Here is a 15,117-nt window from a genome sequence, read left to right as displayed (position 1 = left end):
AATTTATTAGCAGACGGTGGAAACTCTGCTGGCCGACACTTTGCAACAGGTAATGCCACCAGCTAGAAGAGGACAAAGACGCACCCCCCAAGATGCTCGAGTAGTCGTTGGAGGCTGAGGGCCCAGCTGCATCAGAGACACGTTGTAATGGTGGGGGCTGCGCTGGCACTGGAACCCCAGCTTCCCTGCAGGGGAACAAAATTTTTTAAATTAAGATTTTAATGCTTCAAAATTTGAACTTGGTAAGTATTTAAAGATGAAGAGGACAGTGCACACTAGCAAAAGAATCTGAACAAACTTCCATACGTGCAGTAGAACCCCGTTAATTTTAAAGCACTTCAGAGCACGTAAAATATCTGAATTAAGCGGGTTTTTGAGTGACCTGAAATCGAAGCAAAGCAAAAAAAAAAAAAACAGACAAGTGTGAACATTGTTTGACCGCATGCAGCGCATCAGCGTCGCTACCGTCGCACTCTGTTAACTGACAAAATGCTCTTTGCTGTCTGCTCGGGCGTTCATATGCCCACATTCTCGGCATATGCAAGGGCGGCGGCCAAGGTTGGATACGTCAGGTTAGTGGAATGGCTCAGCTTTAGGGCACACGCGTAGGAGGGCTGTAGTCAATTGAAAAGGAGTGACGAGAATGGCATGCATGCATGCAGTCCATCCAGCCAATAGGGGCATTTTCTATCAACAGCTCTGATGAGACACAAGGTGCCAATAAAGTAAAAAACTGCACTCTCTGTCGGCATTGGTGCAGTCCGAGTGCATCAACGCTGCCGAATGGCGGTCAGGCTTTGGTGAACTGCAGGGGTTGCTTTGGCTGACCTGACGTAACCGTGCCTTGTGCTTAGTCAGTGTCCCATTGCTGAGTGCGTGAATGTGTGCAAAGCACTGAAGAGTCTTATTAAGTACCGTGCTACTTAATGCACCTGTTATAAGCAGCACAACATTGCGGCTAAGTCTACCGTCACCGCTTAGCACTCCACATCTTTCGAAGCCGCCAGTTCGTTCATGGTTCACGGGGCTTAACGTCCCAAAGCGACTAAGGCTACGAGGGACGCCGTTGTGAAGGGCTCCAGATATTTCGACCACCTGGGGTTCTTTACCGTGCACTGACATCGCACAGTACACGGGCATCTAGAATTTTGCCTCCCTTGAAATTCGACCGCCGCGGCCGGGGCCGAACCCGCGTCTTTGGGGTCAGCAGCCAAGCACCATAACCACTGAGCCAACGCTGCGGCTTTATCTGCCATAAAAATTGACACCACAAATTACGGGGACAACAGATTCTATAAATTGTCATTTAGAATTAACAGAGTCTGAATTATCGAGGTTTTACTGTATTTGCTCGAATCTCAGCAATACAATGGAATGTCTAATTCAAACTCAAGGCCGTCAGCATGTTGACCAGCATATCTAGGTTAGAAACCACTGCTGCTGAAATGCAACTATATAGTATACGAGGAAATAAAACAAGAAAAATTTCTGCCATTACATGCGGAACTCAGAAAAATCAAGAGCAACAGACAAAAAACCAACTAACCAGAACACTGCTCAATAAAAAATGCACAACCGTGCAGCGGTGAGACAAATTGGACATTGGAGGAATGCTGCCACAAGCAACTGATGTGTGCACAGGAGTCTTGGAAAACATGCAGCATGCAAACAGCTAAACTACACACAAAGGTGACAGTGGGATCCGACAATGTTGAACAAAACTCACACTTCCTCAGTCGGCTGCTGCGATCCGTCAGAGCCAACATCTTCAAGAATGGCAGTCGCCTCCCTAGTCTCTGCAAAGCATCACAAAAGAAAACAGCAGATAAACATATGCAGGAACAAAATGCACAGCAGATATAAATTGAAATGCTTACGGGCAAAGTGAGTGACAAAACTTTTTACAAATAGTAGTTGCTTGAATTTGATGCGCCACAATGAGGATAGGCACCTGGCTGTTACGGACTACCTCTTGCAGGACACTGCCTGCCACATATACAGCAGAGCCTCAATCGTACGACTTTCAGGGGACTGCGCGAAACCTTCTTACAATTCAGGCGTTGTATAATCAAGAAACTTTGCACAACTGACGCATTAGCATAATAAATGCACCTGCTACTCTGGCTGTCAAAATTAAATTTCTTTCCCCACAAGCTACAAAAGTGCTCGTTAACATTCTGTTAAAACTAAAGCCGTGCATCCAGGAGAGGGGGCCTGCCTCTTGGCATCGAAAACGCAACCTTAAACGAAATGTGTGTGCACCCGTGTTACTGCGCATTACGTAGGTGTCACATGCGCTTTGAAAACAATGATCTGGACGATGCGCCAGATATATACGTGCTCCTACTCTTCGAAGACAGTCTGTGACGTGCGGTATTGCCATTTAAGCAGCAGGCAGCAGTGCCTGTATTAGGAGTTGACACCATAAAATAAAATTAAAAAAACATGAAATCAAGGTGTTCACCCGCAGCACAAATGCGGGCCTAGAGCACAGCTACGGCGTCAGTGCGTCTTCTGCAGCGATGTGCAGCCCGCTGGGTGACCACGCGCTGCACACTTGATGTCGCTAGGCCTAACTCGATACTCACTGAACCTTCCATGGAAAGCACTTTCAAATTAGCCTTTCCTGATCGCGGAAACGTCTGCACAATGACTTCATGTTGGTATGAACATACAGTTGATTTCCGTAGCACTTTCTTCAGCGAAGCGCATGAAAAAGTGGGCCAGGTGAGAACTACCTCTCGCAGACGGCTGCAGGTCACACGTGCGTCGCTGAGAGAGTTGTTGGCAGAACTGTCATTACAGGCTGTCGTGCAACGTTTTGCACTGTTACGCGCACAAGTCTATCTATACTTTAATCTGGAACATCCTGGGTGAAGTGATGTCAGCCAATAAAGTGCTTCGCTGTCCTCTTTCATTCCGAACGGTTTCCGCCAGCTATCACTTGAAGCGGGACATGGAGAATTTTTAATCGTGAAATTGAGGCTTAAATGCACTAACTCCAAGGGTGATTCACCGAACCCACGCCAATTCATCATAATTTGCAGGTCACTGTGCGAACAGTGGCTTCATAATAGAGGTTCGACTTTGTTAATTAGGGCTACGTGAATATTGCAATTTTCTATAGAAAATACGAATAACAAATGGATACGAAGAACATATGGTTTAAGATATCGAATATCTGTTCAATATGAACAAAAAAACTTTTGAAAGATATAAGCTGGCAAATGTACTTCTTTTGAATAGTGCATCTGCTACAGAAATAAACCTAGACTGCCCAAGGACCGTAAAAAAAAAAATGGCACAGCAATGTACACTACCTTGATAAGACAGCATAACAGTAAGCAACTTGATGTGTTGATAAAATGAGTAGCAATTCTCACGTCAGATGTTATTGCATAGCTGGTAAGTCACACCATCACGCACATCTCACCACATCGGCGCCGCGTGGCGCAGTTCACGCACCAACTGGGCACGTATCTCACTCTTCAGCCAACACCATGACCGTGCTCCACACATGCAACGCACACACGTCACACACATTACATCCCACACCCGCACCACCCAGTAATGATTCCAAGCCTGTTACTATGTCCACATGAGCAGAATTTCGGGTGTTCAGTCCCAACGCTCACACCCCCTACAAATGATACGAGCGCTCGAGCTGCGACTGCACCTTTGAGCACTGGGTGCTGCTCATACATTGCCAATGCCGCGATCAATGGTATGCACAGGAAGCAGTGAGCGACGATCAGCAGCCCGCACGTTGCCGAGGTCGTGATTGCCAGTCATGCTGTACAAACTGGGAGTGGCGAGCTGTGGCCACACAGCCATAGATGAATCTTGTCAGCCGTAAACAGATCCCCGTGAATGCATTTTCCATACTTTTGCACAATACAAAATTGGACAATACAACTTTTTTTGCGGCCCCATGAGATTCGTATCATTGAGATTCTACTGTATTTATATCCCAAATAGAGTGGAACCCCGGTTATACGTCCCCCGATTTTGCGACGACCCGGGTTTTACGACGGATTAACGCAGTCCCGGCGAAGTCCTCATAGAAGCAACGCATTAAAAACCCTGGTTATCCGACGAAATTTTACGTCTGACCCGTGTTATACCACAACTCTCGCGAAGCACGGGACGGAATGGCGGACGAAAGAGAAGTGCCGCGGGTCTCTTTCCTCGTTCCGTCTCTCCGCATGCGGAGCACTAGACCTCGCTCGACCAGTTCACTCCGGCGGGCGCAGCTTTCTTCCCTGCCTCGTCTCATCGTTCGTTTCTCTCTCCCCCACCAGCAGCCGCCCGCGACACCCGCTGTGCTGAAATAGCGCGTTTTCTTCTCCACAATCACTTTCTCCCTCTCTTCTCGGCGGCTTCGCCTCTCGTCGCGTTGGGGAAGAGTTTCTTTCCTTCCAGTTTCCCAGCAGCAGATTGCCGACAAGGTAGCGCGGAGAGGCCTAGGTTTATCGCGCGTGATCTTCGTCGTAATCCTAGCGACCAGCGTTCAGCAAGGTTTTGAGCTGTGTGGACCAACGCGACGCACAATGACCCGAAAGCGGACAATTCTGTCGCTGGGTGATAAGCTCAATATTATCGAGGAAACGGAAAAGCGGCATGGAGCCACGAAAGCCAGCATTGCCTGGGACCTTAAGATACCTGAATCTTCGCTTAAGATGATCCTGGCAAACAAAGCGGTGATATTGCAGAATGCCAACAAGTTCGGGCTCAAGCGGAAAGCGGCAAAAGAAGGACAGCATGAGAAGTTAGAAAAAGATGTTGTCAAGTGGCTGCATCAAGCGCGGAGCTCTGCGATCAACGTTGACGACGCCATTCTAAAAGAAAAGGCGGACCTTGTGGCACTGCGTCTGGGCATCGACGACTTTCAGGCATCGAACAGGTGCCTGGATCGCTTTAAAAAACGAAACAGTATTGTGTACAGCCGCTCCTGTGGAGAAAGCACTTCCGTGAATGTTTCGACGGTGAACGAGTGGATGGAGTCGCTGCCGGAGATGATTGCTGCATACAAGCCCTGCGACGTATTCAACGCCGATGAGAGCGGTATTTTTTACCATCTGCAGCCCGAGCAAACCCTTGCGTTTTAAGATGAAAGCTGTCATGGTGGCAAGCGTAGTAAAGAGCGTGTGACGGCACTATTCTGTGCTAACGAGGACGGTTCCGAGAGGCTGCCCGTGCTCGTTGTTGGAAAGTTTGCAAAGCCACGGTGCTTTAAGAACTTGAAGACGTTGCCGTGCAGCTACAACTTCAACAAAAAGGCGTGGATGAGGTCTTCGCTCTTCGGCAATTTCTTGCAGCAGCTGGATAAAAAAATGGATTCTAAGGCAAGGAAAATATTGCTTTTCGTTGACAACGCACCGTGCCACCCACCCGATACGTCTAGCCTGATGAACGTAAAGGTTGTTTTTTTTTTTCCCCGCCCAGCTGCATAAGCCGGCTGCAGCCGCTGGCATCATTAAGTGCGTCAAGGAAGGGTACCGGAAATGGTTAGTGCAGCATCAGCTGGCGGCTATGGAGCGCAGAGAGTCGGAAAAAAAGATCACTGTGCTCGACGCCATGCATTTTATTGCCAGTTCGTGGAACGCAGTGCCGCAAAGCACCATCGCTAACTCGTTCAAGCACTGTGGCTTTAAGCGAGAGACTGCCTCCTCTGCTGGGGACACAACAACCTTGATGCCGCTCGAGGCCGATGCAGGCTTCGCCGACGACGATTTCAAGGGTTTAAACCTCACCACAACCTTCGCCGAGTACGTGGAGGCCGACGACAACGTTGCTATCTGTGGCGAGGTGTCGCTGGATGATGCAATCGCGGAGGCTTTGCCTAGTGCCGACACCACTGCGTCATCGGACGAGGACGACGACGACAGCACAGATGCCGTGCCTGTGCCTACCATGTTTGCCGAGGTGCTACGGCACATAGACGGCACCCGGAACTTCCATCTGTTCACGCGACGCCGCAGGGGACCTCCTTTTGGCCGTTGCCCAACTCGAGCGAAAGCTTTTGCAAGTTCTCAGATCAAATAAGGTCCAAAAGAAACCGACCGACTTTTTTTTGGAGTTCGCGCTGGCTAGCGGGAATCGCGGCAGTAGGCAGTGGAGTGCCGTAAAGGTTTGTTTGAATAAAGCATGATTGGTACCCTTACTGCAGCATTAATTCTTATCGCATTTACTTTTTCGGTAATTTCGGTTTCCAAGCCCTGCAGAGTATGTTAGTAGTTTACATTGAAGTTTCTCATAAACTCTTCGCGCGAAAAAAGTAGTATTTTTATAGGCATAATTATGTTCGGACTTTAAGACGCCCGCATTTTACGACACTTTTTCGCGGTCCCGAGAAAGTCATATAACCGGGGTTCCACTGTACAAGTTAAACTTTGGTTTAACGAAGTTGGTAAAATCAGCCGTTTACTCTGCAACACTGAAATTTCGCTACATCCACATTCATCTCATAGCATGCTAAGGATCCACCAAAAACACTCTGTGGATCACTCACAGCAAATACAGTCGAAACCCGCAATAACGAAATCGCCGGGGACAGCAAAAAAATTCGCTTTCGCGAGAATTTCGTTGCCGCGAAAATGAGACAGAAAAGATAGAAAACAGCCCGCAAAAAGAAAATTTATTGCCAAAAGTCAGTCAGCTTAGTTTGCCGAGCCTTGCCTTGCAGCAACTTCATGGTTCTATTCTCACACTGCAAGAAGTGATCCATTGCCACGTCGTCGTCGTGTGCGCCTAAGAACGACCGGATCGTGTCAAAGGCGTCCAACACATTCCTCGGGTTCGGGTTTACCGTCTCTCCATGTTGTGGACCTTGGTCCTCGGTGTCGTCAGTTTCGCACACGTTTTTTGGCTAGCGGAGACATCTCAAACGCAAACGTGCGGACTGCTGCTCATACACACCGCCACCACACACAACGAACACATGTGCACCGCTCGCAGGCCTAAAAGTGCAGCGGTGATGATCTAGTGTCGCCCCCTGATGGTGTCGCTGCGAGGCTGCCTTCCCTGAACATAGCCTCCGAGATAAACAACCACGCGGAACCGATCACAGAGGACACGCGCTGCGCCGGTATGGTGGCTAGCACCGGCTCAAGGTGGCTAAAGTTTTTAAAGTTGTTCTGGCTGCAAGGTTGCCAGGCGCCAATGCTCTCGCTGTAGCCACGCAAGCGCGCTATTGCAGTTTGCTCAATTTGAGTGCTTTTTTGACGCTGTTATTCATAATATGGGAGACAGTATGCGGACCGACGCTGCAGCAAATTTCGTTATCGTGGGATTGCGGTACAAAAATGTTTCGTTACCGAGAGATACGAAATACATTGGCCCCTATGGGCATTTGCCGGGATCTCGGAAATATTTCGTTGCGGCGAGAATTTCGTATTCTCGAGATTTCGCTATCGCGGGTTTCGACTGTACCTTGATTTGAAATGAAATTGGTCCTTCTGCGCTTCCTTCGCTATCAACAACAACATCTTGCTCATGTTACAAGCTCGTGAGCCGCCTTAGCACGTCTATCGCCTTACGTGGCACACTGCCGAGGCCACACATATCCTCATGCCAGCCTCTGCTATACTACCTCAGAGGGCACAGCCGGTGGCGGGGTCAGTACTACTAAAGTCAGCAAGAATATTTACCACACGATCGCCATTCTATTTCAGTCTCCCTGTACCATCCATATATAAAACTTGGACGGTGCCAACTATCACGTACGCACTCCGATGCGCACTTCGGCACACGCTTCGCTCAACCGTCTGCACCCACGGTAGAAATATTCCTCAGGTCAGTTTCGAGCCAGCAGTGAAATTTCGTCATACTGAAAGTGTGGCAAAACCTACTTCGTTATACTGAAGCTAAAAATACATGGTGTTCTATGAAGGCTAAGTTATGAAAATAGGAATACTTCATTACATCAAGGATTTCATTACATTGAAGCTCGTTGCATCGAGATACAACTGTATTTGAAAATGCTTGACTACCAATTTCCCAAATCGAATAGAAACCAAGCAAACTTAGCAATTCGTAATCAAAACTGATATTTGCACACCCTTACACAACTGCATCTGATGCTGACCACTGTCAGTATTACTGAAATTAGAGAAAAAATAAAGGATGGCCAAGTGATTCAATTTCGAGGACTGCCTCACCTGGGGAAGCAGTGTCTCTTTCGCCTTCATCTGTGCTCAAGTTGTGCGCATCTGCAACATCAACAGAACAAGATACTTGAGAACCCTGAGGACTGACTATCGAGCAATACATATACATAAGTTTCAACAGCATCACTATACCACCACTACCGCTGCACAGGAGACAGCCTAATGGCCAGTGCTCGTTATTCACACCTACAAGCCCAAGTGCAGCCTTCAATGCTAATAGGTACCTACACAAAAAGGGCTACGCATATGATTCTCTTTATTTTACTACATGCAGTATAGAATACCCAGAAATTTTAGCACTAACCTTTTGAAAAAAAAAAAAAAAAACTGCAAACAAGCTGTGTGTGCACTGAAGCGAGACTCATAGAGTTTAATATTACTTAGAATGAAAGCTGCCAACGCTGCACTAGAACAAGAGTGGCCAGAATGAGACTGGCTCACGAAAACGTAGCAGCCGGGAAAATATGATACTCGGATACGTAACAACGGGGTTCTACTCTACTATGAAGAGTCAATCTGAACAGACTACAAACCACTGCTAAGCAAGCAGTGTTTGATAGCAAGAAAATCTCATTTACAGCACAGAGGCAGCAGTGCATGCACTAGTCTTGAAAACCGCTATTAATACGAGACTCCAGATATCATTACGCAGCTCTGCAGAAATATTTTCTGTGTAACAGCCTGCTTATAGTAAGACTGATTGCTCAGTTTTATCTGTGTCTTCAAACATCAACACAGAAGACCACAGCCCACATGCTCCACCACCAAGAGGCTAAAAAGAAGCCATGCAATTTGGCAAGCACCTTCAAACTCCTCTGAGGGTGCGGGCGCGCCTGAATTTGTGGTTGTGGTGGTGGCTTCTGAGGTGTCCATGGGGCAGGCTTGGCTGGCTGCAGCAAAGAGGCCGCCAGCACAGTTGGTGGACTGCTGCAAGGCATTTGTTACCGCCGACAGTGCCGTGCTGCCCAGGCCCTCCAGCCAGCTCATGGGTGGGGTGCCTGCGGGCAGGATCGAAAGTAAAACTTTGAGGCACAGGCCATAAGGCAGCGCTCAGTTAATGCACAAGCTCCCATCAAAAGAAAAAAAATTCTGCAATCTCACCGCACTGCCGTTGAGACAACAGACACCTGAGAGTTGCGATATGTTTCCCATGTGATCGAGTAGAATGTACCGTTGCACCGCTGCTCACGTGAAACCCGTGCCTCAAGCATTCGTAGTAGTGTGTGAATAATTCGATAATTTCGAATATTCGGTCGAATAGTGAAGTATCCAATACTAGAGTAAATCCTAATGGTTGGTATTTGAAATCTTGAAGTATTCAACTTGAGCAAAGAACATTTCTGAAACACTTGTTTTGTGTGGTTTTGATTCAGCATACCAACTCCGGGTTGGCACCGTGGCATGCACGCTGTTGAAGCCCCCCCTCCATGGACACTTTCCAGGTGCATGCGCCGCGTGCCTGAGCGCCCGTGTGTATGTGGGGCCAGTCGGCACATGTGTGCAGCAGCAGACGCGGGCAGGTACCCAGGTCTACACATGCCAGGTTGGTTTTGATTTTGGTTTTATGGGGTTTAACGTCCCAAAGCGGCTCAGGCTATGAGGGACATTGTGGTGCAGGTCTCTGGATAATTCCGACCACCTGGGGGTTCTTTAACATGAACCGACATCGCACAGTACATGGGCCTCTAGCATTTCACTTCCATTGAAATGTGACCGCCACGGCCGGGATTGAATTACACCGCCATGCGTCTGTGCTTGTGTTACCTGTCGTCTGCACGCAACGGAATCAGCATGGCGACGTGCATCAAATGGAGGACACACGGCTCCCTCGACTTCCACAGCACGAGTCTCAGCCGACTGCAGCTGCCTCAACCGTTCTCCTATGCAGGAACTTCGCTAATCAAGCATGAAGGCTAGAACACTATCTGTGGGGCCTCAGACTGTCGCTCTTAATTGTGACTGCGTTGCTGCGCAACCGTTTCTTTTTAGCGGCGACTCCATGCACACCTGCACTGCGCGCCCAGCACTACACTGTCTCAGGCATCGGAAGGGGAGCCCCCACCTCCATGTTTCTTGAGCGAGCTCCCCATCGTATTCGCGCCATCGCACTTGATTAGAAAAGTTCACGCAGAGAAGACCAGCTGCGGCAGTTGCAGTCAGCTCAGAATCACACCGTGACAGTTACAGGAGGTGCATATTTTCCAACTGGTGCACGATGCCATGCCACTGCCAGCGCATCTGCACTGTGAATAGTCGCAGGCACAGATTTTGGAGACACGCCCGTGGCTGCTCGCATCTGCTGCCGTGCGCATGTGCAGACCAGTTCCAGCACATGCACAGGTGCACAGATACACGCGCATGTATGCCTAAGAAGCGTCTACAGAGTTGGGAGTTTGTGCGGTGCCATTCCAAAGGAGGCACGCTGAATTAAACCACACAAAAGCATGTGTTCCAGAAACGTTATTCACATGATATGAATACAGTACCCGACGGGTAATTCGGACTTAATGAGGCACCGTCAGTCACCCCATAGAAGCGCATTCATATTCAAGACGGATATTTCGGACTTTTTCGCCGTGCAACAGGCGCCATCTTGGATTGAGGTGGATTAACTCTGCAGTTGGATTGGCTTGACATACTTTCGGTACTTCATTTTTGCCAGCAGAGGTCTGCGATCTCTGACACTTCGTGGTGGCAGTCAGATTGTCATCGCCGTCAACTTGCTTTTGGCCAACGTTGTCGCAGTTTTACTTGTCTCGTACACTGGGTCTCGCACGTTGAAAATTGAAAATTGGTTGTTGGGGAAAGGAACTGGTGCAGTATCTGTCTCACATCTCGGCGGACACCTGAACCGCGCTTTAAGGGAAGGGATAAAGGAGGGACTGAGAGAAGAAAAAGGTTCCGCAGTGGAGGGCTCCGGAATAGTTTCGACCACCTGGGGCTCTTTAACATGCACCAACATCGCACAGGACACGGGCGCCTTTGTGTTTCGCCTCCATCGAAACGCGGCCGCCGCAGTCGGGTTCACATCTGGGTACTCCGGACCAGTAGCCGAGCGCCGTAACCACTGAGCCACCGCGGCGCCATTTGCCATTTCGTCACTTCGGTTTCTGCGACCGTGTCGACCGAGTGGCGCTCCGTCTTCATGAACTTACTTCTGTTCGCCGTTTTGCAATTGCATCCGGCGGTTCCACCGCTTTGAACGAAAAGTGCCTTCTCTTTGCACGTGTTTGACGAGTGGTGTGGTGCACACTCTGGTTGTGGACAACATTACCCCGCCGGTGCCACCGGGTCCATCAAAGAAGCATGGGAAGTATTTAACTAAATGCCGTGACCTTGCTGTCTAGCGTGTACAGTGAAAGCACAACTTGGGCGCAAATGCAGGCACAAATCGTCGCCAACAAGAGGAATTTGCTGCAAGGTAAAATCAGTGACCTTTTTAAGCCGATTTCATCTCAATAAAGTGATTTTTTTTTTTTACTTCACGGATTTCTCGGACTGTTCGATTATTCGTACAGTTTTTCAGGTCCCTTCGAGTCTGAAAAACTTGTCGGCGACTGTACTTCCAAGATTTTGAATACCAAACATTTGGTTTGAATTGAATATCCTATATTTTACTAGTCAACTGAATATTCGAAATAACCAAACATTTGCACAGACCTACACTGCAAGTGAAATGACAACATAATATTTGAGCCATGATATGCACAGTGGCACCATCCGACTGGAGCCATCAGCATTTTGGTGTAGCCTGCACCAGACACTTCCAACAGCACAAGCCTGTGCCTCAGGCATGAAGCTTGTAATAACGCAAATGTCTGTGATCTTCGCCATGAAATTATGCCTAGAGTTTTTTGCAAGATTTTTGCTCAAGAACTCTCATGTCTGCTAAGAGCCAGCAAGGTCATTTTAATGCTGAACCACACGTCTCAACTAAAAGAAATTGCAACATAATGAAGTTTTCGGCTTCAGGCACAACATTGTTAGACAGAGGTTCAATTGCAGCAGTAACCATAAATATGAGCATCACCAGACATGAAAGCATCAGCAGACGTTTCATCAACAAAGGATGCAGCCAACACACCACTTGAAAGGCACTCCTGCCGCTGCAGAAGAAAAACACTAGCAGTGCCCTTTACCCCTGCTTACCCTGCTGCAGCGATGCAGTGTGTTCAGCAGTCATGGACAGTGCTGGTCCCAAAACCCTCTCCACGATGGATGCTGCCAGACGCTCCGTGCCAGCCAGGGACGTCTCGTTCGCCCCTATGGTCAGATCATAGTTTGCGTCTAAGCAAAGGCTCATCAATGTGTCGCCATGACACACTATCAGATATGGCACTTAAAAAACATGCCCTTGTATTAAGGGGGGGGGGGGGGGGGGGGGGGGGGGGGGGGGGGGGGGGGGGGGGGGGGACACCGTGGTGGCTCAGTGGTTAGGGTGCTCGGCTACTGGTCCTGAGTAGCCGGGCTCGAACCCGACCGTGGCGGCCGCGTTTCGATGGAGGTGAAACGCAAAGGTGCCCGTGGTGCCACGTCAGTGCACGTTGAAGATCCCCAGGTGGTCGTAATTATTCCAGAGCTCTCCACTACGGCACCTCTTTCTTCCTTTCTTCTCTCAGTCCCTCCTTCATCCCTTCGCTCAAGGCGCGGTTCAGGTGTCCGACGAGATGTGAGATAGATACTGCGCCATTTCCTTTCCCCATCAACCAATTTACAATTAAAGGGACTGCCCACTGACCAAAACGTGTCCCGAGAATATGCCGAAAAAAAGAAAAGAAAAAAGATTGTGCCTCATAATAGCGTAAGAACTAAGCACTGTAATGTCAAAAAAACAAGTATTTATGATTTCAATTTGGCATTGATAATTGCAAAACAAAGTGAAGTGCCATCTTGCAATGAAACCCAGCCATTATCAGTGAGTGGGTGTCCAATAACTCCTCGCCCTCCCGGGCAGCACTCATCCTCCCAAACTCTTCTTTCAACGTCTTCCGCGATCATTCCCCTCCCCACCCCCTCAGAGCGACGGTGGGGGCAGAGGCGCTTGCATCTTCACGTGGATGGCTCTCCTTTCCCCTCAAAGTCTTTGGTGGCCGCGCGGGCAGGGCACGCTGGGGGAGTGGAGTGAGCAATGCCGGACGGAGTGAAGTGACAACCCCGGGCTGCCCAGATGACGTGAAGCTTTCTCGGCGCCCGCTCACCCGTTCCTACGTTGAGTGGCGTGCCTCGGACTAGGCGTAACCGAGCAGAGAAGGAGGGAGCAGCGGCAGCATGAAGAGCAGATAAGACTAGAGCAGATGACATCACCGATAAGGCACATCGTTCCTCAGAGATGGCGACACAGTAGCGAGCTCCGAGAGCATGCTGCCAAAGTCGAAACCCAGGGCCACCTCCACTTGGCATTGCATGTTCCGCATGCGGTCGCCTTCGGTTTGAGTACCGCAGCAGCAGCGCTCAAAAATCGCATTACCAAAAAATGTAATCGCCAGCTAATTTTTCACCGCCTTATTTCTCACTGCATCTGAACGCAACTGCTAATTTATGAGTTTTTTTCTTCTTCTGACTTATGCTTTCCATCCTGCTCCGAACACTTTGAAGATGCCCAGCAGTGTAGCCGCGCATATCTCTTATCGCGCTCCTACAGCATAGCTGCTGCCATCTACACGAGCATGCACACCACGCACCTTCCCGCACGCCGCAGGCACAGCCAACAGCGCCAATAACTGGTTATCTATGCACCACAATACCGCATGTTGCAACACCGTGTCGGTTGAAAAAGCCGCCTCAGAGTTTTAAGCCCCAGGTCAATGCGCGGGTGCACTTTGCGCATTCGCGCCTTTTAAGTAAGTGGGAGGCAACACGCAGCACGCAATGCGCGCTATGATGAAATCTGACCATGTCAGATCTCTGCGCCAGCGCGGATGCAACGGTGAACTCTCTTTTCCACACAGACAAGCTTCCCAATGCAAAAAGTTTCCCCTCACAAGACTGCTCATTCTCGCAAGATTATAAGTTAGAAGATTTTCTGGACTGGTCGATTATTCGGACCATTTTTTGGGTCCAAAAATTAATTGAGACATCGAAATAGCTCCAATATATATAAAAAAAATTGCAAATAACTAAGCTTATCTGTAAGCTAGAAGCATGAATACAGTGCACCCACACTAGCTAACGACATGTTTTGCAGCAACTCACCCGATTCAGGTGCCACTGTAGGTACGGGCTCAGGCTCTGGTTCGGACGCTGCAGGTGCTGGTGACGGTCTCGATGCAGCCAACCGTGCTGACACCGTCGACTGATTGGTCACTGCCGCTGTTGCTACTGTCACAGCAGTTGGCTGTGACTGCGACAGTGGTGGCACATACGATGGCGCAGACAAAGATGACGCTGCAGCCATCATTTCTTCCAAGTCGATCGGTGGAATGTTGCGGCCACTAGTCGTGTTGGTGGAGGTCGTCGATGCAGTCGCTCCCGATATTGTTGATGGCCACGGCCCAAACAGCAACACGGCGCGCTCGGTGTCGTCGTTGTGGTTTGTGTCTTCTGCATGAGCTGCTGCAACCGTGGTGGCCGTGGTTGCAGAGGTGGCGCTCGTCGTCACAGCTGGTGCAGACGATGTTGCCACTGCTGGCTCTGTCTCCTGCAGCTTGCAGCGCTTTTCTCGCCGCTCAGCCAACTCTTCGTCCCGGTGCTTCTCCAGCACTTCCAGGATGGCTGGCTTGAGCCCTGCATGGGGAGATTTCAATTCACTTGGCTGAGCATAAGCAAAGCAGAGGTAAAGAGGACTCAAACAGGTCGTTGTGTCAATGCAACGCTTTATTGACAAAACAGGCTAATGCAGAACAAACAAGTTGAAACAGTAGGCATAGACACCAAATTTACCTGTGTGACGAAGTGCTTTAAAAAAAAATGTTCTCATTTGGAAGGCGACATTCACTGTGCTAAATTAAAA

The 15,117-nt window shown here is 49.2% G+C and overlaps 1 protein-coding gene across 16 annotated transcripts in view; it reads right to left on the bottom strand.

The window, feature by feature from the left end:
* HUWE1 (HECT, UBA and WWE domain containing E3 ubiquitin protein ligase 1) overlaps positions 1–15,117 on the bottom strand; it is a 158,033-nt gene that overhangs the window by 43,225 nt on the left and 99,691 nt on the right. For 12 of the 16 annotated variants that reach the window (XM_077640245.1, XM_077640244.1, XM_077640256.1 and 9 more), the window contains 6 exons: positions 14,361–14,891; positions 12,318–12,431; positions 8,972–9,166; positions 8,160–8,210; positions 1,727–1,796; positions 85–185 (listed from right to left, as the gene is read on the bottom strand). In XM_077640245.1, the coding sequence (XP_077496371.1) occupies positions 85–185; positions 1,727–1,796; positions 8,160–8,210; positions 8,972–9,166; positions 12,318–12,431; positions 14,361–14,891 (1,062 nt within the window). The remainder of the gene's footprint in view (positions 1–84; positions 186–1,726; positions 1,797–8,159; positions 8,211–8,971; positions 9,167–12,317; positions 12,432–14,360; positions 14,892–15,117) is intronic. The other 4 variants (XM_077640253.1, XM_077640258.1, XM_077640255.1 and 1 more) reach the window with 1 other exon arrangement.

This window comes from Amblyomma americanum, chromosome 10 (assembly GCF_052857255.1).
Source record: "Amblyomma americanum isolate KBUSLIRL-KWMA chromosome 10, ASM5285725v1, whole genome shotgun sequence".
In the NCBI taxonomy this organism is placed as follows: domain Eukaryota; kingdom Metazoa; phylum Arthropoda; class Arachnida; order Ixodida; family Ixodidae; genus Amblyomma; species Amblyomma americanum.
Note: the sequence above shows the minus strand (reverse complement) of the source record. Positions and strands in the feature narration are given on the sequence as shown.